Below are 20,603 nucleotides of genomic sequence, written 5' to 3' on the forward strand. Positions count from 1 at the left end.
CAGGGCACATGCTCCCACCTGCCTACTGCAGCACCATCGGCCTGGCTTTCCTCCAGTTCTCACCATCACACCCCAGAGACCAAACAGGGCTTTGGATCCGGGCCTATTCTCTACTGGAAACAATTAGCCAGTTGCAAATACTAATTATTACGAGCACAAAAAAACACAGCATAGCACAAAAGCACTTTGTGAGAACTGCCAAAAGCTTCTTTATCACCAACTATAATGACAGCAGCAAAGAGCACACCCTGTTTTCCTGATCTGGCACGTTCTCCTCTGGGCCCAGGGGATGATGGGCCTGCTTCCTCCCTGGAAGCTCTTAGAACAGGTCAAGGGAAGCTCCTTGCAGCCAGGGCTCCCCAAGCAGTGGTACACACTCCGAAACTGTCCTCACAGGGAGCTCCTTGCCCAACTGGATTATTCATGCTCCTCACTGAGGGTCCAAGGAAACCCTCCTGCACTAGCCATTCCGTGGATGATGGGGCTCGAGACTAGAGTGTGGGGACTGTCTCTGCAACTCCACAGGAGGGAGGATTGAAAACACTGAAGCTCTCTTGCCTCGGTGGCAAAGGAAGAAGCTTAGGGACCACTACTGTTAGAAGAATTATCAAAGAATCTTGCCCAGAAAACCACCTCCCTAACTCTCTGCCTTCTGAGGATATTATGATGTTGAGGCCAAACTTAAAACTTGTGTGCAATCTTCACCAGTCACTCTGGGCCACAGGATGGCAACAGTTCTTGTTGAAGGCATATCTGTGTAACACAGACACTTCTCATGCATGTGTGTTTGTTCTGTGCCCCAAGTTAGCCACACATGAAATAACAATAATGGCAAGGTCACCACCCTACCCCACTATCCCCAAAAGACTTCCAGTGCTCACCCTTGTAACACCACCAGTAGTCTGGTCTTCTTGCGGATGTAGGCTGACTGGCGGGCAGAGCGGTTCTGTTGGGCCTCCAGGGCACTGGAAAGGTATCTCTGGAAGTGGGCAGCATGAAAACATTCGGAGCTGTCCATGACTTGACGGTATACCATCCACCTGGAAATGGCAAGTGTAATCTCAGCATGAGGACCAGGCCCATAGGCTCTGCCAGTGGATTCAAATGTGACCAATACTCCCACAGACTCTCTGTCCAGTGAACCCATACAGGAGAAATCAATCCTGGCACCACAGAAACAGGAAGAGTGCACTGGCTGGGTGGGGAGCCCTGTATCCTGCAATCACTACCACTGGAGCTTCTGGCAGGAAATGCCTTGCCACAGGAAAAAAGGTCAGATAAGCACATGACCAACAGATTTCAGAGTCGAGAAAGACTCCTGAACAGGCAGTCACTTCCTGAAGGATCATTCAGTAAAATGGCTTCAGTCCAGTTTTCAGTAAAATTCTTGCTAAGAATTACGTAATGGGGGGAGGGGGAGTTCCCTAGGGGCCTAGTGGTTAGGATTCGGCACTTTCACTGCAGTGGCCCAGGTTCAATTCCTGGTTGGGGAACTGAGATCCCACATGCCACATGGCACAGTCAAAAAAAAGAATAATGGGATAATGGGTAGGGTGAAGAATTCAGATTCTTTACAGAACAAAAGCAATGGAAATGAGGGAGGAACTGGTTAGCTATTGAGTACTTATGAAGGAGGCCTAATATTTCCCCATACCTCTCCAGAACTCACCTCCCCACTGCCCCCCCCCCCCCCCACAATCTCCCACTCTAAACTCCCAAACTTCTAGGTGATTTCAGTCTTCTCAATTCTGCTATATGGCCTCCTGCAAAGATGCCTTGCCTTTTTTTTTTTTTTTTAAATAAATTTATTTATTTTTGGTTGTGTTGGGTCTTCGTTGCTGTGTGCGGGCTTTCTCTAGTTGCGGCAAGCGGGGGCTACTCTTCGTTGCAGTGCGCGAGCTTCTCACTGTGGTGGCTTCTCTTGTTGCGGAGCACGGGCTCTAGGTGCACAGGCTTCATGAGTTGTGGCTCGTGGGCTCTAGAGCGCAGGCTCAGTAGTTGTGGCACACGGGCTTAGTTGCTCCACGGCAACTAAGTGGGATCTTCCCGGACCAGAGCTCGAACCCATGTCCCCTACATTGGCAGGTGGATTCTTAACCACTGCACCACCAGGGAAGCCCAGGATCCCTTGCTTTGAGGTAGACCAACTAGTTATTAAAAGCCTGGTCGGCAAGGGTTGTTTAGCAATCTGCCAGCCAAATGGAAGTGATGGATGAATGACTTCCCCAATTTTGCCTAAGCCAGCATGTCCCAGTTCCACCTGAGCTCACGCAGTCCCCTTGTGGTCACAGAAGGATCACATCCACCAGCTCTCAAGTTCTAACCACCCTGGTCCTGAATTCCCCTGCTGACCAGGCATATTCCCAGGCCTCTGCCCATGCTGGTCTTGCTGCTACAGGGCTCTTGCCCAGATATCCAAGGGTTCATTCCTCCATTTCCTCAGGCCTTTGCTCAAATGTCACCTTCTCAGTGAGGTCTTTCCTGAGTACCCAATTTAAAAATGGAATCCCTCCCCCAGCCCAGCACTCCCTATAGCCTTCTCTGCATTCATTTCTCCATAGCACTTTTCACTAGCTAATACACTGTTTTCCTTATCTGGTTAACTGTCTATCTTGCCAAACTAGAATACAAGCTCCATGAAGGCAGAGATTTTCTAGTCTGTTTTGTTCATTTGTCCCCTACAGTTAAAACAGTATCTGGCATACAGAAAGTACTCGGTATAAATGTGTTAAATGAATGGATGGATGGATGACCACTGCGCCGATACCAGTAACACCAAAGGTCAGTGCAAGTTGAAGGTTTCCCAGTGCCAAGGCAGACCCAGACATAGAATCCCTTTCCCCAAAGCAAAGGCAGCAGCCATACTAACCTGCCGTATTCCTTATGCAGAGTGACCAGAAAAGCACAGAGCTCGCTAGCATGACAGCCTGGGAGGCCAGTTACAATGCTGATAATTACCTACATGAAAGAAAAGCCATGTGGGTTTGTGATTCAACTGGGAGGCAGCGTTGTGTAAGAGGTTAAAAGAACTGACTTCTTGAGCCAGGTTCTATGGGTTTGAACCTCAGCACCAGCACTCACTAGCTATGTGACCTTGTGCTCACAACAGAACCTACCTTGCAGGGTGGATGTAATGATTAACTGAGTTAATATATGTAAACAAAATGCGTGCAGCAGTGTCTGGCACATAGCAAACACCATATACAACAATGTAGTGTTACTATAATAATTTCCATGGAGCAGGCTGTGACTAGATCAGTCTATGTGTGGAACAGATAACTAGTGAGAGCCTGCTGTATAGCACAGGGAACTCTACTCAATGCTCTGTGGTGACCTAGATGGGAGGGAAATCCAGAAGGGAGGGGATATGAGCATAAATATGGCTGATTCACTTCGCTGTACAGCAGAAACTAGCACAACATTGTGAAGCAACTATACCCAATAAGTTACAAAAAAAAAAAAAAAAGTATAATGGAAAATACTGGGCAGAAAGGAGGTTTGGGACAAAAATGCCACAGGCTAAATTGCTGTCGTAAATTCAGCGAAGGAGGGGAGTGGCCTGTGCCTTCCAAGCCACAGGGCCTGAGCTAAGGAAACAAACTGGGTGGAGGAAGCACTTCTCAATCTTGATGGGGAGAAGAGGTGCCAGGCTGCACTTTCCTAATCTTGGCACATGACCACATGAAAACAGGGCCCTCTGCAGGCAGACACTCCAAAGCAACTCAAGAAATTCACCAACAAAGAAGGGGTCAAGCAGAGGAGGAAAGGAACCATGCATTTGCTGAAGGATAACGATGTCAGTGACATAGCATGGCAAGGGCTTCTTTAAGTATGTTTTATTTCACAGTACACAAGACTCACTGGGACAGGTCTGGAGTGAAGTTCAACTTGCTGGCACTCATCACTTGAGCTAGTCCCATCAGGACAGAGATGGCTATGGATGCCTCTTTTATGGGAAACAGTTCTCCCTCCTCCCCTCTGACCAGACCCTTAGTCTGTATCCCTTTCTGTGCCTGTGGGCAGTACTCCATGTAACTGACTTTCTGTTTATACTCTTCCCATCCAAATTTCTCCATCTTGGTTCCCATTCCTCAGCACCCACGCCTCAGCCTCTCAAATCCCAGCAAACACGCTCACAGCCAGATACCCTCTTACTTTAAGGCCAGTCCTGTAGCACTTTGTTATATGAAATATCAATACCTATATTAAAAAAATATTTAAAATATGTAAAATATAACATTTTCATTTTTAAACTCTTGCTTAAGGGAAAAATGAGGCTTCTGACTGCTTAATGTTTCTATTTCCTTTTGCAGCTGAGTGTCTTCTAGATTTGCGCAGAAATAAATGCCCTCTTTGAGCATATTATGACATACGGTTCCAAAGAAATGGTGGGAGGAGTCAAGAGGAGAGGCGTGTGAAGCAGGAGCAGATGAAAATCCACTCTTGGGAAGACAGTGTTTATAAAGTGTCACCTTATCCTGGTGGTGCTAGCAAGGTCTCGCTAACACTTCCCCTTACGAAGCTCAATGTGCCAGGTAAGTCCTTGCAAACCAGAAAGAGCTGATGGCATGAGAGTACTGAGCAGGAGGTTTGGAAGACCTGGAGGAGCAAGGGGAAGGCACAGCAATATGCCAGGGTTTCATCATTGCTATAGGGCTCAGCTGGGGTTAATGTAGATGCCTGTACACAGTCATTATATAGAGCAGGTTTCATGTGTATCATTACATCAGTATCCAGGGAGGTGGAGAGTCTTATAAAAGGGACTCCGCCTGAGCTCCTTTTGTTAATTGACACTGAAGATTAAGGGCAGGCTACCAGAATTATCTTCCCATGAATTCCCAGCTTATTTGGTGAGCTGCTGTACCTTGTCATTTTCTACTCTGTGAGTAGGGTTGATTTCAGCTTGCTGCAGCAGGACAGGGAGATGGGTCCTCATCACGGGTTCCCGACTAATGCTGCTGACGGCAAAACGCTGGAGAAACCTAGAAAAAGAAAGACAATGCTATTATGTTACCATCACCAGCCTTGCCTGAATGTGCCCATTCACATGATAAACTTATTTCATTGCTGAAAAGAAACCTTAGTGAATATCTCTAGAGAATAAAATTGTATATGGTGTGTCACTACTACTTTTTATAATTATTCTTAAGAAGCTATAAAGAAAGAAAATGGAGCTTAGAAAGCACCAACTCTGAGGTTTCTGACATTTCAAAAGTCAGAAACAGAAAAACAGAGCTCACCCATCCAGCTCTGGGAGTTCGGCTGAGAGTAGCTTTAGAGGACTCCGTTTCTCCCCAGCAGAATGGCTCAGGACACTGAAGAGCTTCTGTGCACTGGAGTGTCTGGAATATCAAAGGCTCACAGATTAGAATTCCATGTCTCTACAGCAAACATACTTTACATAACTTGTTCTGATATTTTCAAGCCAAAGTCCCGTGACAGAGTCAATACTTCGAAAATAAGCATCTCACTGACTTAAGCAAAATTCGGCATTAATGCCGGATGATTGGTTTGCCCACATAGGAAGCCTGGCCTAAAACCTTTGGTAATACTACAGGTTTCTGATTCTTGGTGGATTTCATCTCTCTTGACTTTTGTTCCCCAAGGGCACTGGCTACCTGCAAGTTGGCAGCACTGGAATGATTGTATCGGCCCTTTCAGAAGCCAGGACCCCTATGTTACATAACACAAGTCATCCTGCAGAGAGAGCAGACACACACAGCCTAGGGAAGCAAGCATAAACACTGAAGGCAGCCACTTACAATCTCTTTTGTTCCACAGATAATCCATCTTCCTGGATCACTTTTAAAGACAGCCCTGAGTTAGCCTGCTGTTGCCAGGGGGAGAAGACCTAAACAAAACAGAATTTGAGCAAAGAACACTTTAAACCCAACAACAGGATATAGAACCCACGTGGGGATTTGATGGCTGTTGAAAATCTAGACTGTCAGTACAGAGAAAAACTATCATAACAAACAAGTTTGTTCCAAAAATAGAGGCCTGAAGCAATTCTGTTCTGTATTTTTAAAAACTAGAGTTTCTTTCTGGGTTCTTCTCCCAGGGATTCTGCTCCTTAAGAGGCCAGGAAGCACAGAGGAAGGTATCAGGTAACACTGTTCTGGCAGCAGGGGCATGTCTTCCCTGGTGATAGGGCCAGACAGAAGGAGCAGTTCAAGCAAATTCTGCCTAGAGGCAGAGGAATAGCTGAAGAGAATCTCTAGGTTCCTAGACTGAAAGGACAAGCACAAGGAGGTAGAAGGACCAGCTGGCAGTAAGATGGAGACACAGACAGGCCCTAAAAGCCGCTCTGCAGCCAAGGCCAGTTCTTGCCTCTTCCCTGTTCTACGAATCTATCCTGAGGGAGGGACCGTCCTCTCAAAAGCTGTTGCATCACACCTTTCCAAGCATTTACACCAGAATAAGACTGGCCATTTGTATGACTCTGGCTACTGCTTGGTCTCTAAGTAGGCTGTATAATTCTTGGTGAGCTCCCTTCACTCGTAAAATCTGTGCTGAGGGTCTATGGTGTGCAGCCTGCCAAGTGGAACCACTTGCAAGGGCAGGGCCTATGAACCATGGGGAGGGAGATTTTGGGGTAGGGTAGAGAGCTCTGACCCAGTAGGTAGGGCCCAACAACTCAATAAAGTAGCTAAAAGGAAAATGAGTCTACTTATGACTTATAAGGGACAAAGAAGATTTTTCTTAGAAGTTAAAAAGCCTTTTGTTCAGTTCCTTTAGGTTCTCACCTTTCAATGGCAAGAGTACTATTCCAGGACCCCAAAAGATCAGAAGCAGCCACACTCACACCAGCCCTCCCAACTCTCCCTCTCAGCACCTCACTGTTAGCCCTGAAACATTGCCTTACCAACTAAATTACTAGGAAAAAGGGCAGTAATTGTTATGCTGAATAATGATTGATGTTACCTCTGAGTAAAATGTCTGGTATATCTTGGATTTGGGGAAAAGGGCAATCATCAGAAAATTGCTTGATCCACAGAAATGAACTGGAAGATGGGGAAGCAATGAACTTTTGAAGTCTATCAGAAGGGCAGCAACAATACTGGTGGAATCCTAAAGAGAAAAAGAGGGAGCATCACTGAGAAAAACCATATGCATGATACAAGCCCTCACATCTACTGTCAGAACACATATGGTGAACGTCAGTCCAGTTATTTTCACATTACGTGGTTTACTGGGATTCAGTTATAGATGTGCTTGCCCACACCCAGTTTTAGGAGATATAGGAAGTGCAGGGTCTTTTCTCCTAAACTGAAAATATCATCTCTTCCTAGGATATTAATCCCTTATCAGATAAATGATTTGCAAATATTTTCTCCCATTCTGTGGGCTGCTTTTCACATTCTTAATAGAGTCTTTTGATGCAGAGAAGTTTTAAAATTTGATGAAGTCCAACTTATATATTTTTTCTTTTGTTGTCTGTGCTTTTGGTGTCAAATCCAAGAAACTGCTGCCTAATCCAAGGTCACGAGGATTTACTCCTATGTTTTCTTCTAAGAATTTAATAGTTTTCGTTCCCATATTTAGGCTTATACTCCATTTTGAGTTTTTTTTTTTTTGTATACAGTGTAAGGTAAGAGTCTAACTTCATTCTTTTGCATGTGGATATCCAGTTTTTCCAGCACTGTTTGTTGAAAAGACTGTCCTCTTCTCATTGTATGATCTTGGCACCCTTGTTGAAAATCATTTGACCATATAAGCAAGACTTTCTTTTTGGGCTCTCTATTCTGTTCCACTGGTCTACATATCTAATCTTACACCAATACCACACTGTTACAATTATTGTAGCTCTGTAGCTAGTTTTGAAATTAGGAAGTGTGAGTCCTCCAACTTTCTTCTTTTTCAAGATCATTTTGGCTATTTTGGCAGGGGGGTCCCTTGAGATACCATATGAATTTCAGGATGGGTTTTTTCATTTCTGTAAAAAACGCCATTGGGGTTTTAACAGGAATTGCCCTGAATCTATTGATTGCTTTGGGTAGTACTGTCATCTTATTTTAATATTAAGTTTTCCAGCCCATGAACGTGGGATGTCTTACCATTTATTTAGGTCTTCTTTAATTTCTTTCAGCAATGTTTTGTGGATTTTGGTGTCTTAAGTCTTTCAACTCCTTGGTTAAATTTATTGGAATTGTTTCCTTAAGAACCTTTTCGGATTATTCACAGTTTGGGTACGGAAATGCAACTGTTTTTTTATCGGTTTATTTCGTATTCTGCAACATTGGTGAATTCGTTTGTTAATTCTAACAATTTGTGTGTGTGTGGGGGGAATCTTTAGGAATTTCTACATATAAATCATGTCATCCATGAACAGAGCTACTTTTACTTCTTTCGTTCCAATTTAAATGCCTTTTATTTCTTTTGCTCGCCTAATTGCTCTGGCTAGGACTTCCAATACTATGTTGAATAGACGTGGCAAAAGCAAGTATTTTCGTCTTGCTCCTGATCTTAGAGGAAAAGGTTTCTTTTTTAAAGTTAGTTTATATATACTTTAAAATTTTTATTTATTTTTGGCGGTGGGCTTCTCTAATTGCAGCACATGGGCTTAGTTGTATTCTGTGGGATTTTAGTTCCCCAACCAGGGACCAAACCTGGTCCCACTGCATTGGGAGCATGGAGTCTTAACCACTGGACTGCCAGGGAAGTCCCTTTTTTTTTTTTTTTAATCATTTAAGATTTCATTATGAAAGTCATATGTTCATTAAATAAAAATTTGAGAAAAATATAAAAATAGAGAATAAAGGTTAAAAAAATTAATCCAAGGTCCCATCACCCAACTCCAACTACAGCTAACATTTTAGTACTTTTCCTTCTAGTCTTTTCTTCCTATTTATTCATTGACTTCCCTTTTTTATGTACTGGGAAATCATATTCACTTTTACAGTTTCATATCTTGCTTTTAAAACTTAATCTACCATTAGCACCTACCATGTTGTTGTAAACTATCTGTAAACATTTTCAAAGGCTGCATCCGACTCCCCTCTTAGCCCACCCCTATGACTGGACATTCATATTATCAATTCCACTTCACTTTTTGTCTACTTCACTGTACCTTTTATCTACTCTTTACTAATTTACTAATTTACTGTTATACATGGTAGCATGCATCTGATGTGCTTCCACGTATCTGTTAACTAACCTCACGTCCTCTGAACACCCATGACCTGGCACTCAGTGTTTTCATGTTGATAAAGTTAGAGCTCTTCATAGAAAAGAAACAGCAACTCATTTTTTTTTAATCACCAAAAACAGTTTTCCTGGTTTGTGTTTTTGTCTTTTAATTCCCCTTTTGAATATTTTTTAGAGTTTTAAATTATTAGTGTGATAAATTTTATGCTACATCCATACAATGGAATACTACTCATCAATAAAGCAATAAAAAGGAAAAACTATTTTTTTAACATCTTTATTGGACTATAATTGCTTTACAATGGTGTGTTAGTTTCTGCTTTATAACAAAGTGAATCAGTTATACATACACATATGTTGCCGTATCTCTTCCCTCTTGCGCCTCCCTCCCTCCCACCCTCCCTATCCCACTCCTCTAGGTGGTCACAAAGCACCGAGCTGATCTCCCTGTGCTATGCGGCTGCTTCCCACTAGCTATCTATTTTACATTTGGTAGTGTATATATATGTCCATGCCACTCTCTCACCCTGTCACATCTTACCCCTCCCCCTCCCCATATCCTCAAGTCCATTCTCTAGTAGGTCTGTGTCTTTATTCCCACCTTGCCACGAGGTTCTTCATGACCTTTTTATTTTTTTCCTTAGATTCCATATATATGTGTTAGCATACTGTATTTGTTTTTCTCTTCCTGACTTACTTCACTCTGTATGACAGACTCTAACTCCATCCACCTCACTACAAATACCTCCATTTCATTTCTTTTTATGGCTGAGTAATATTCCATTGTATATATGTGCCACATCTTCTTTATCCATTCATCTGATGATGGACACTTAGGTTGCTTCCATGTCCTGGCTATTGTAAATAGAGCTGCAATGAACATTTGGGTACATGACTCTTTTTGAATTATGGTTTTTTCAGGGTATATGCCCAGTAGTGGGATTGCTGGGTCGTATGGTAGTTCTATTTGTAGTTTTTTAAGGAACCTCCATACTGTTCTCCATAGTGGCTGTATCAATTTACATTCCCACCAACAGTGCAAGAGTGTTCCCTTTTCTCCACACCCTCTCCAGCATTTATTGTTTCTAGATTTGATGATGGCCATTCTGACCAGTGTGAGATGATATCTCATTGTAGTTTTGATTTGCATTTCTCTAATGATTAATGAGGTTGAGCATTCTTTCATGTGTCTGTTGGCAATCTGTATATCTTCTTTGGAGAAATGTCTATTTAGGTCTTCTGCCCATTTTTGGATTGGGTTGTTTGTTTTTTTGTTATTGAGCTGCATGAGCTGCTTGTAAATCTTGGAGATTAATCCTTTGTCAGTTGCTTCACTTGCAAATATTTTCTCCCATTCTGAGGGTTGTCTTTTGGTCTTGTTTATGGTTTCCTTTGCTGTGCAAAAGCTTTTAACTTTCATTAGGTCCCATTTGTTTGTGTTTTTATTTCCATTTCTCTAGGAGTTGGGTCAAAAAGGATCTTGCTGTGGTTTATGTCATAGAGTGTTCTGCCTATGTTTTCCTCTAAGAGTTTGATAGTGTCTGGCCTTACATTTAGGTCTTTAATCCATTTTGAGTTTATTTTTGTGTATGGTGTTAGGGAGTGTTCTAATTTCATACTTTTACACGTAGCTGTCCAGTTTTCCGAGCACCACTTATTGAAGAGGCTGTCTTTTCTCCACTGTATATGCTTGCCTCCTTTATCAAAGATAAGGTGACCATATGTGCGTGGGTTTATCTCTGGGCTTTCTATCCTGTTCCATTGATCTATGTTTCTGTTTTTGTGCCAGTACCAAACTGTCTTGATTACTGTAGCTTTGTAATATAGTCTGAAATCAGGGAGCCTGATTCTTCCAGCTCCATTTTTCGTTCTCAAGATTGCTTTGGCTATTCGGGGTCTTTTGTGTTTCCATACAAATTGTGAAATTTTTTGTTCTAGTTCTGTGAAAAATGCCAGTGGTAGTTTGATAGGGATTGCATTGAATCTGTAGATTGCTTTGGGTAGTAGAGTCATTTTCACAATGTTGATTCTTCCAATCCAAGAACATGGTATATCTCTCCATCTATTTGTATCATCTTTAATTTCTTTCATCAGTGTCTTATAATTTTCTGCATACAGGTCTTTTGTCTCCTTAGGTAGGTTTATTCCTAGATATTTTATTCTTTTTGTTGCAATGGTAAACGGGAGTGTTTTCTTAATTTCACTTTCAGATTTTTCATCATTAGTGTATAGGAATGCAAGAGATTTCTGTGCATTAATTTTGTATCCTGCTACTTTACCAAATTCATTGATTAGCTCTAGTAGTTTTCTGGTAGCATCTTTAGGATTCTCTATGTATAGTATCATGTCATCTGCAAATAGTGACAGCTTTACTTCTTCTTTTCCAATTTGGATTCCTTTTATTTCTTTTTCTTCTCTGATTGCTGTGGCCAAGGAAAAACTATTGATACACACAACAACATGGATGACCTAAAAATCATGCTGAGTGAAAAATGCCAGGCTCAAAAGGGTACAGAATGTATGATGTCCATTTATATAACATTTTAGAAAATGCAAACTAATCTACAGTGACAGGAAGCTAATAAGTGGTTGCCTGAAGCCAGAAGCTGGGGGGAAAGATGATCTGCAAAAAGGTATTAGAAAACGTTTGGGGGGTGACAAAAATCTGTATCTTGACTGTGCTGGTGGTTTCATGAATATATACATCTGCCAAAACTTTAAACAGATACAGTTAACTGTATGTATGTATGTATTTATAATATATTTTATTCAATCCAACATATCCAAAATATTTTAAATGTAATCAGTATAAAAATATTATGAGATATTTTACATGCTTTTTTTTAGGTATAGCTGGTGTACAATATTATATAAATTTCAGGTGTACAACATAGTGATTCACAATTTTTAAGGGTTATATTCCATTTATAGTTATTATAAAATATTGGCTATATTCCCTGTGTTGTACAATAAGTCCTTGTAGCCAGTTAATTGCACTTAAAGTATACTTCAATAAATTATCAGCAAAAAGTTAAAAAATCCTTAAGTGGTCAAATCTGACAAACTTTTTCTTTAGAATTTCTTGTATCATTTCTAAGCTTAGATTAGAAAGTCTTCCTGTCCCTAAAGATTTAATAAATATTCATTTTTATATTCTCCTTAACCGGACTTACTGTGGTGATCATTTAATAATATATATATGTCTAAGACAGTAGATCTTAAAAGTTCTCATCAGAATCTGAAAAAGAATGGATATATGTATATGTATAACTGAATCGCTTTGCTGTACACCTGAAACTAACACACTGTAAATCAACTATACCCCAATGTAAAATAAAAATTAAATTTAAAAAAGTTTTCATAAGAAAAATAATTTGCAACTATATCCTTCTTTTTACTTATGAAATTTTAAAATATTTAATTTTCTCAGAAGTTTATTTTCATTTTTGATGTGAGTTAAAAATCCATCCCCACCCACCCCAAAACTACGTAACTTATCATTCCAGCCCTTAAGTTTCACCCTTTCCTTCCTGATGTTGGAAGACTCTTTAACCTAATTAATATCAAATATCAAAGCTTTCACCTAATATAGCCATCTAACCTGTCTGGTTGGTCTGCCTGCATTTTTGAACAGCCTTTAAGGAACCAGGTTCTATGTGGAAGAAAGACATAACTCTTTCTGACTTGCTCACAGAATTCATTTTCAGAGCTATCTGACCAAACCACTTTACCCGGTCTCTGTCCCGGCTCCCGAACAAGCTGGTTTTGAGGCTGAGACCACACAGGGTGGAGGCCCTGCCCTCTGCTCTGGTGTCACACTGTGATGAGCTGTGCCCTGGCCAAAGGGTATAGGCTAGGGGAAACTCATAGCTACCCCTATGGCTCACAAGAGCCTCTCCATGACTTTCTTGCCTGCCTGCCTCAAGGGCAGCGCTGGTTCCTAACATCCTGCCCTGTGGTGGTAGAGGGAGGACAGGGAGTTATTTGATTTTCCCTCAGAAGTGTGAGTATCTTTCTGAACATCAAAACCATGGACTGTAAAACACCTACCCCATCATAGAACAAAACGGAATTCATGTGATTCTTGGAAATGATGATATTTCCGTGATGACGGTCAGAAAACAGAAGTCCACCAGAGAAGAAATGTACTTTCCCTGGAAGGAAAAGAGAGCTGGTAAGAGCTGGAGGGCTGGATTCTGGGGGCCAGTATCACAATGTTCTTCCTGCAGGTTCCAGGCCAAGACAGAGGGGTAGCTAGAGACCATCTGAAGTGGTTAAGTTAAACAATCTTTATGCTGAGCCCTGTGCTCTGAGAAAGCCAATGTACCCTCCTAGGGCCTCAGAGAGAAATGAGGCATCAGATACAGTCTTTGCATAAGAATTAGAAAAAGCAACAAGTGAGTAAGTTATCAGCTGATGGAGAGAGGCAAAATTCACATTCACTTATGGGTTTCTTCCAGGGAAATACACTAAAAAAGACTTTGGGTATGTCTGCTCCATTACTGAGTTTATAGATGCTCCTTTCTACTGTTTTGGCAGAAGCCGGCTCAGCTCTGAAGTGACCACATCTCTCACATAAGGCCCAAGAAAGAGCACTAGGGCATCAGTTGTTGAAAGACTGGTGAAGGGTGCTTAAGGGCCCCTTGCCAGGAAAGGAACATGTGAGTTAGGCAATAAGTGAATTCTACAGACACTGGAGGCTGCTGTTCTGTAGTTCCCAAAAGCAAGATGGGTGGGACATGGACACTGAGTGTGGGTTCCTTAGAATAAGGATTCAGGTTTAAGGAGAGCTGCTTGTTTCCTGGGTGGCCAAGGTTACACAGCAGCTGAATATGGGCCCTAGGGAGTAGATGACAGAATTGATGGACACTAAGGTGACAAGGGTTAAGGCTGGGCCTGGGCTTGCTTTGGAAACCCAAATGAAGCACCCAGAGCACCCATAAGACCCCTAGGTGAAGCTGCTCTCTGGAATGGTCCAAGCTGGATCCTTCCTATTCCTGTAATAGCCTTTCTTTCCATGTTTTCACAAACAGAGAAGAGATAAAGTATTTCTTAGAGCTCAAGGCACAGGCTTGGGGAAAACCGCCAATATCTTATTGCTAAGGCAGAGGACATGAGACCAAGAAGAGGGACTGATTCCTTGAGCTGTAGTTCTAAAAAGGCAGCCCCAAAGCTGTGTAAGTTGTAATGACAAGAAGAGCAAAGGCCAAGTTTTGAAGGTTTCCTGAGAAGGTGGGGTTTCAGGAGGCAGAGAGGGGTCTAGAGAGTATGTGTGCTTGTGTGTGTGCATGTTAATGGGGGGTGGGGAGAAGTGGGGGAGGTGGAAGCAGTTTTTAGGTACTAGAGGACGGTTTGAAGCCTGAATATCAACGAAAGAACAAGACAACCAGTCAGAGCGAACTAATGCCAACCTTACCAGCCAGCCCAGTTCAAGGCACGCAATGGTTCAAGTCCTGTAAGGCTCCTACCCTCTAAGAAGTATAACCTAGCCTCACCTACACACAGTCTTGCCCTATGGCCCTCTTGAGTGGAGGCTCCTCATGCTCCAGCCTCATCCCGCACCCATGCCAAGGTTCATCACTGCTGTTCCCAGACCACTCCCTCCCACAATGGCACAATATTTTCATTCCCTCAGAGACTCATGCCCCTCCTTTCCTTCACTGCTCACATCTACTGCCCTCCTAATTATGCTACAACACTTCAAACAGCTTCTGAATGTGTTCACAGTCTTCTCTTCCAAAGCTGAGACTCCCATTCCCTCTGAGAGATCAGGGGGTGGGCCATGCCATGCTCTGGCCTTGCTGCTCCTCAATGCCAGTTCCATACCAGTAAAGCAGCACCCAGAATGTCTTAACTTCTGAAATCTTCAGCTCCAGAACCTACTCTCTGACTACAAAATGCCATCATACTTTTAACTATCTCACTCCCCAAACCTCATCCCGTGATGTCACTGAGCCTTTGAAGCCTTCAGTTCCCCCATTTTCCCTTATTGCTCAGAAATTTCTGACTTTCCTCTCATCCACATTCAGGGCCAATCCCCAGGGACAAGACAAACGTTTGATCTCTGTTTTGTCAGGGAAAGGGATGGGAACAGATTTTATTTAGTATTTACTAAGCACCAACCATGTCATATACATTACAGTTTTCCATCTTTGCAACAATTGTAAGAGGTAGTATTATTTTTAGAGGACTGATGGGAAACTCAAGCTTAGAGAGATCTTCCCAAAAGTCATAGAACTGCTTGATAGTGGAGCCAAGTACAGAACACAGGTTTGTCTGATGCCAGGGCACTGTACCATGCTAGCCACTTCGGTTCTCTTTTTTCCTTTACCTCTGCTCTCTCCACAGCCCATTTGTGGCTAATCTGATGAGGTACCTTCTCTGCTTGCTCAACCTCAACAAGCCCTCAGTGCTGCCTGGCAGTCCCACCACTGCCATCTCCTTCCATCAACTCCTCCTGGGCCCAACCAAAGCCCTTAACACTCTCCTAACACCACAACTTCTTAAACTCCAGCCACAAGATGACTCTACCTACTGTTAGAGGAAAGAGGGGTCAACAGGTGTAATCAGGTAGAAACTGCTCCCCTACCTACTGCTTAGTATCTGGACCCTTCCATGTCCTGGGCTCACCGTCCACCTGTATACCTCTAACATGAAGCTTCTCAGGAACAAGTACCACTCAAAGGCCTCCTGGACCCAAAATCACTCAAAAGCTTCCAGAAAACAGCCTCAAAATCACTCCAAAGCTTCCAGAAAACAGCACATATCTGAGAGTTGGTACATTCCAAGTAGTCACTGGGAAGATGGGAAAAGAAGTGGATCAGGGAGGTCATCTCCAGCACTTCTTCTCCCTCTAGATTCTAAAGCTTCAAAACAAAATGGAAAAGAGGCAGAGAGAAATTCACAAGGCAGTGCTGGAAAAGCACTCACTATGGGGCCTGGCCCAGGGCAAGAGCTGATTTTAGTACTGGTGCAGACTGTTCTGTGTTGCAACTACCCTTTGCTCTGGGAATAGTAACTCTGTTATTATTCTCAGGGCACACATGAGATAACTGAAGTCTCTCACTGGGTGGTCCAATGCCAGTGCCCCAGTCTCTTAGATCCTAATCCACTTGAAGTAGTAACACTTCCAGTACCTGTTCTGGACTTGTGACTGTCAAACTGTTGTCTGATAGGACATGCCTTTGCAAGGGCTTCTCAGTGACTGGGGGAGCCAATTCCTGATGAGATCTCTCTGGCTCCTTAACCAATCCCTGGTGCCTTGCTTAATGGGCTCTTTCATTCCTTCTCCATTCTGTGAGTCTGAAAACCCAAGGTAAGAGGAAGTTCCCCCTCAGTACCCAAGAAGTAGCAGGGGACTACAGCAGGGCTGCCTTTGAGTGACCTCTACATCCCCGGAAGTCTAACAGGAATGAGCCCTCAGGGCAAAATAAGACACCAAGTGTTAATGAAGAATATGGCTTTTCCTCCTTCAGACAACTGGCTGTACAAATAAAAACGCTTGGACTTCCCTGGTGGCGCAGTGGTTAAGAATTCGCCTGCCAATGCAGGGGACACGGGTTCCATCCCTGGTCCGGGAAGATCCCATATGCCGCGGAGCAACTAAGCCCGTGCGCCACAACTACTGAGCCTGCGCTTTAGAGCCCTTGAGCCACAGCTACTGAGCCCACGTGCCTAGAGCCCATGCTCCGCAACAAGAGAAGCCACCGCAATGAGAAGCATGTGCACCACAATGAAGACTAGCCCCCACTCGCCACAACTAGAGAAAGCCCTCATGCAGCAAAGACCCAACACAGCCAAAAATAAATAAATAAATAAATAAATAAATAAATAAATAAAATAAAAATCCTCCAATGGTCCAGCCTGTGTAAAGAGGGAACATTATCACTGCTGGGAAAATATTATGATGCAATGGCTGGATAATTTTCATTCTGTGTGTGTGACAGTATGTGAAGTATACACACATGATTTAAAGAAAAAAACCTAAACAACAACAAACCCTGATGCCTGTATATGCACCACTCAGCTTAATAAATCAAGTATTCCTAGTGCCTTTGAAGCCTACTCAATGCCCTTCCGCAAAGGCCCTCTCTCTTCCACCCAGAGGGAACCAACATCCCAAATTTTATGTAGCTTTACCATACTTCAATGTATCTATAAACTATATATGATTTAGTCTTGTCTCTTTTACTTTCATACAGATGGAATCTTAATACATGTGTTCTTCTGTGACTTGCTTACTTCTTTCAGCATCCTGTTCCTGAGAGTCATCCATGCTGTAGGTAACACGCAACTGTGGGTAATATGTATGTTGTAGGTATATGCTATATAATTCATCCATGCTCAGTGCTGCAGAGAACTTTCTCTTTTAAAGTGTCCCTCAACAGTTTCATATCAGCACAAGGGAACACATGAGAGGGTGCAGAATGAAGCAGATGGCCACTGCCTGGGCCTTCCCATCACAGGAAGGTGAAACTCAGCTTGGTCACCAGAGTTCTCAGACTTTATGTGTCAATGGTACCAGCATCTCTGCTCCTCACTGCTAAAAAATCTCTGCCTGATGGGAAAAATACTCTGGAATCTGTAAATTGCTACAGGGATAATGAAGGTGCTGCCTGAGGGCCAACCATTCACTGAGGCTTGTAGGAAATAGTAGATATATGGTCAACTGATATTCAACAAAGGTGCAAAGACAATTCAAAGTAGAAAGGAGAGTCTTTTCAACAAATGGTGCTGGAAAAAATGGATATTCCCATGTAAAACAATGAACATCAATTCATACCTTGCACCAGATATTCTGCCCATTCGCACCAGCCACAGTGGAAAACCTCATACTTCATAGGGATGGCAGGTAGAGTTCTCAAGATGATTTTGCCTCATTACCGGGGTAAAATTAGTCCTAAACTAAATGCTGCTCTGCTTCCTGCCTAACAAAGCTTAAAAGAAAGGCCCAGATGATAAGAGTAGAAGAGAAATAGAGCAGTTATTATCACTGTATTCCCTATGTTCGCGGCTAGAGGAAAGACTGAACCATGTTAACCTGAGACATGAAAGATGTAAAAAATGTCTAAATTAAACTTCTAGAGATGAAAAATACAATTTCTGAGAAGAAAAAAACACTGGATAAGACTAATGACACGACAACTGTTGAGAGCTTAGCTACTCCGTGGTACTGCTGCCTCAGCATCCATTTTGTTTGGCCAAGCAGGCTGCACAGGCCTTAAACTGACACTAGCCCCCTCATGTGAGCACATGCCCTAGACAACAGCCTGCAGAGTCACAGGCAAATGTAAGTTCCTGATATGACTTTCCCAGCAACCCTTGTCATCAACAGTCTCCCCTGCCTCCTTAGTGCCTTCCCCTTGTGTGCCCCTTATATAAGACCTCCATGGAGCTTACCAAAACCCCACTCTTTTTGGTTTGAATTGACCAGTTTGGCCTTAGCCAAAAGGCTAAGGAATCCCAAAGCACTCCAACCCACAGACCTTAATAAAGGCATGTACCCAGGTCCAGCCTGCACCTTGCCTTGACCACCGCCCCCTGCCCCCCGCACCTCCGTGTAGCCCCTCAAGGCATGCCATGTACTTCCTCCTGGACCTGTGAGTAATAAACTTCTTTATTTCAATTTCTTTCGTGGTCTTTTGCTGAATCTGGCTCACCTTCAGCAGCCTGTGTTCCGTTTAACAAATGTTAATTTAACAAACTCGTAACAACAATGCAGAACAAAAGATTAGTAAATCAGAATATGTAGAAACTATGCAAAATAAAACACAAAGAGAAAAAAGACTAAAAATAATTGTACAGAGCGTCAGGGAGCTGTGGGACAACTTTAGGCAGCCAAATGTATGTAACTGGAATCCTTGAAGGAGAGGGGAAAAACTGAAGAAATAATGGCCAAAAAATTTCCAAATTTGAGGAAAACTCTAAATCCATCAATTCAAGAAACTAAATGAATCTCAAGCATAAGCAACATGAAGAAAACCACACCAGTCACAAAAAGATCAGATTGCTTAAAATCTGTGATAAAAAGAAAGAAAATCTTAAAAGCAGCTGGTAATAAAAGACACCTTATATAGAAAGGAACAAAGATAAGAATGACAGTAGATTTCTGCTCAGAAATAATGTTAGCAAGAAGACAGTGGAGTGGAGCAACATCTTTGAAGCACAGAAAGAAATGGTCAACCTACAATTCTTTACCAAGTGAAAATATCTTTCAAAAGCCTCAGGGTCGGGACTCCTGAAATGGCTGTGAGGAGTCTGGAAAATTCTCTCCCCAGGAAGCAGCCATAAAACTGGACTGTCAAAAACAACTAGTTAAGGACTCTGGAAATGGACCAAAGTTATACAACAAAACTGAGAAGCATTTAAGGAATTCTACTGAAGCTTGGTAAGAACAGTGGAAATCTATGGTATTTTAGCTTGGGGCTATTCACATTACCTCCCTTCCAGCTCTGTGGTGCAGAAGTCTTATGAAGGAGAGAGGTTGGCCTGTTGGAGTGGCTGACTTTATTTGGGGGCAAAGCACAGAAAATTCCATACATAGAGATATCAAAAACCAAAGCAATCCAAGTGGCAAACATGGGACTTCCCTGGTGGCGTGGTAGGTAAGACTCTGCGCTCCCAATGCAGGGGGCCCAGGTTCGATCCCTGGTCAGGGAACTAGATCCCACATGCATGTCGCAACTAAGAGTTCACATGCAACAGCTAAGGAGCCAGTGAGCTGCAACTAAGGAGCCCGCCTGCCGCAATTAAGACCTGGTACAACCAAAGAAATTAAAAAATAAATATTCAACAACAACAACAAAAACAAAGTGGCAAACATTCAGAGAAGACCAACATACCAGAGATCTCAATGCTGGCTGGTACAACCAGACAGAAATGTAACAGGAAAATCAGAGGATTGAGACCATAGATGACAATTACGTCTTTACATACCACAAGAAAGATGTGTTGTAAGGCACTGTCCTGGTGCCAGGTGCACCAAGAGACATGTACAAGAATGCTCATGAGAGCACTGTCTGCAATAGCAAAAATCTATAAACAACCCAAATGTCCATCAAGAGTCAAAAGGATAAACAGCATATTTTCATACAAAGCAATCCTATGGAACCACGAAAATGAATGAGCTATAAGGCTACACACAGTAATCTGGATGAATCTTAGGAACAGAACACTGAGCGAAAAAAGCAAGTCCCAGAAGAACACGATAGAGTATAATCCTAATTTGTGTTAAATTCAAAAATAAGACATTGTTTAGGGATATAGGCATATGTGGTAAAACTCTAAAGCAGGCTCCTGAGGATTAGGTACTGGGCAGCCTGCCTGACCAAGGTCAGCAGGGTAGGGAAGAAAAGGGCATATAAAGGAAATGAATGAAAAGGAAGCTGCATAACAAAAAGTCTTTTGATAGCAGAAGTCACTAACTGGGAAAGGGAAAAGATACCAGAGCTGGAAAC

At 42.6% G+C, this 20,603-nt stretch overlaps 1 protein-coding gene across 1 annotated transcript in view; it reads right to left on the reverse strand.

The window, feature by feature from the left end:
• DNAAF9 (dynein axonemal assembly factor 9) overlaps positions 1 to 20,603 on the reverse strand; it is a 146,989-nt gene that overhangs the window by 37,228 nt on the left and 89,158 nt on the right. Inside the window, exons 21-27 of the mRNA XM_068565644.1 lie at positions 13,198 to 13,301; positions 6,925 to 7,071; positions 5,763 to 5,851; positions 5,241 to 5,342; positions 4,865 to 4,982; positions 2,870 to 2,958; positions 882 to 1,040 (exon numbers count right to left, since the gene is read on the reverse strand). Coding sequence (XP_068421745.1) covers positions 882 to 1,040; positions 2,870 to 2,958; positions 4,865 to 4,982; positions 5,241 to 5,342; positions 5,763 to 5,851; positions 6,925 to 7,071; positions 13,198 to 13,301 — 808 coding nt within the window. The remainder of the gene's footprint in view (positions 1 to 881; positions 1,041 to 2,869; positions 2,959 to 4,864; positions 4,983 to 5,240; positions 5,343 to 5,762; positions 5,852 to 6,924; positions 7,072 to 13,197; positions 13,302 to 20,603) is intronic.

Source organism: Eschrichtius robustus, chromosome 16 (assembly GCF_028021215.1).
Source record: "Eschrichtius robustus isolate mEscRob2 chromosome 16, mEscRob2.pri, whole genome shotgun sequence".
In the NCBI taxonomy this organism is placed as follows: domain Eukaryota; kingdom Metazoa; phylum Chordata; class Mammalia; order Artiodactyla; family Eschrichtiidae; genus Eschrichtius; species Eschrichtius robustus.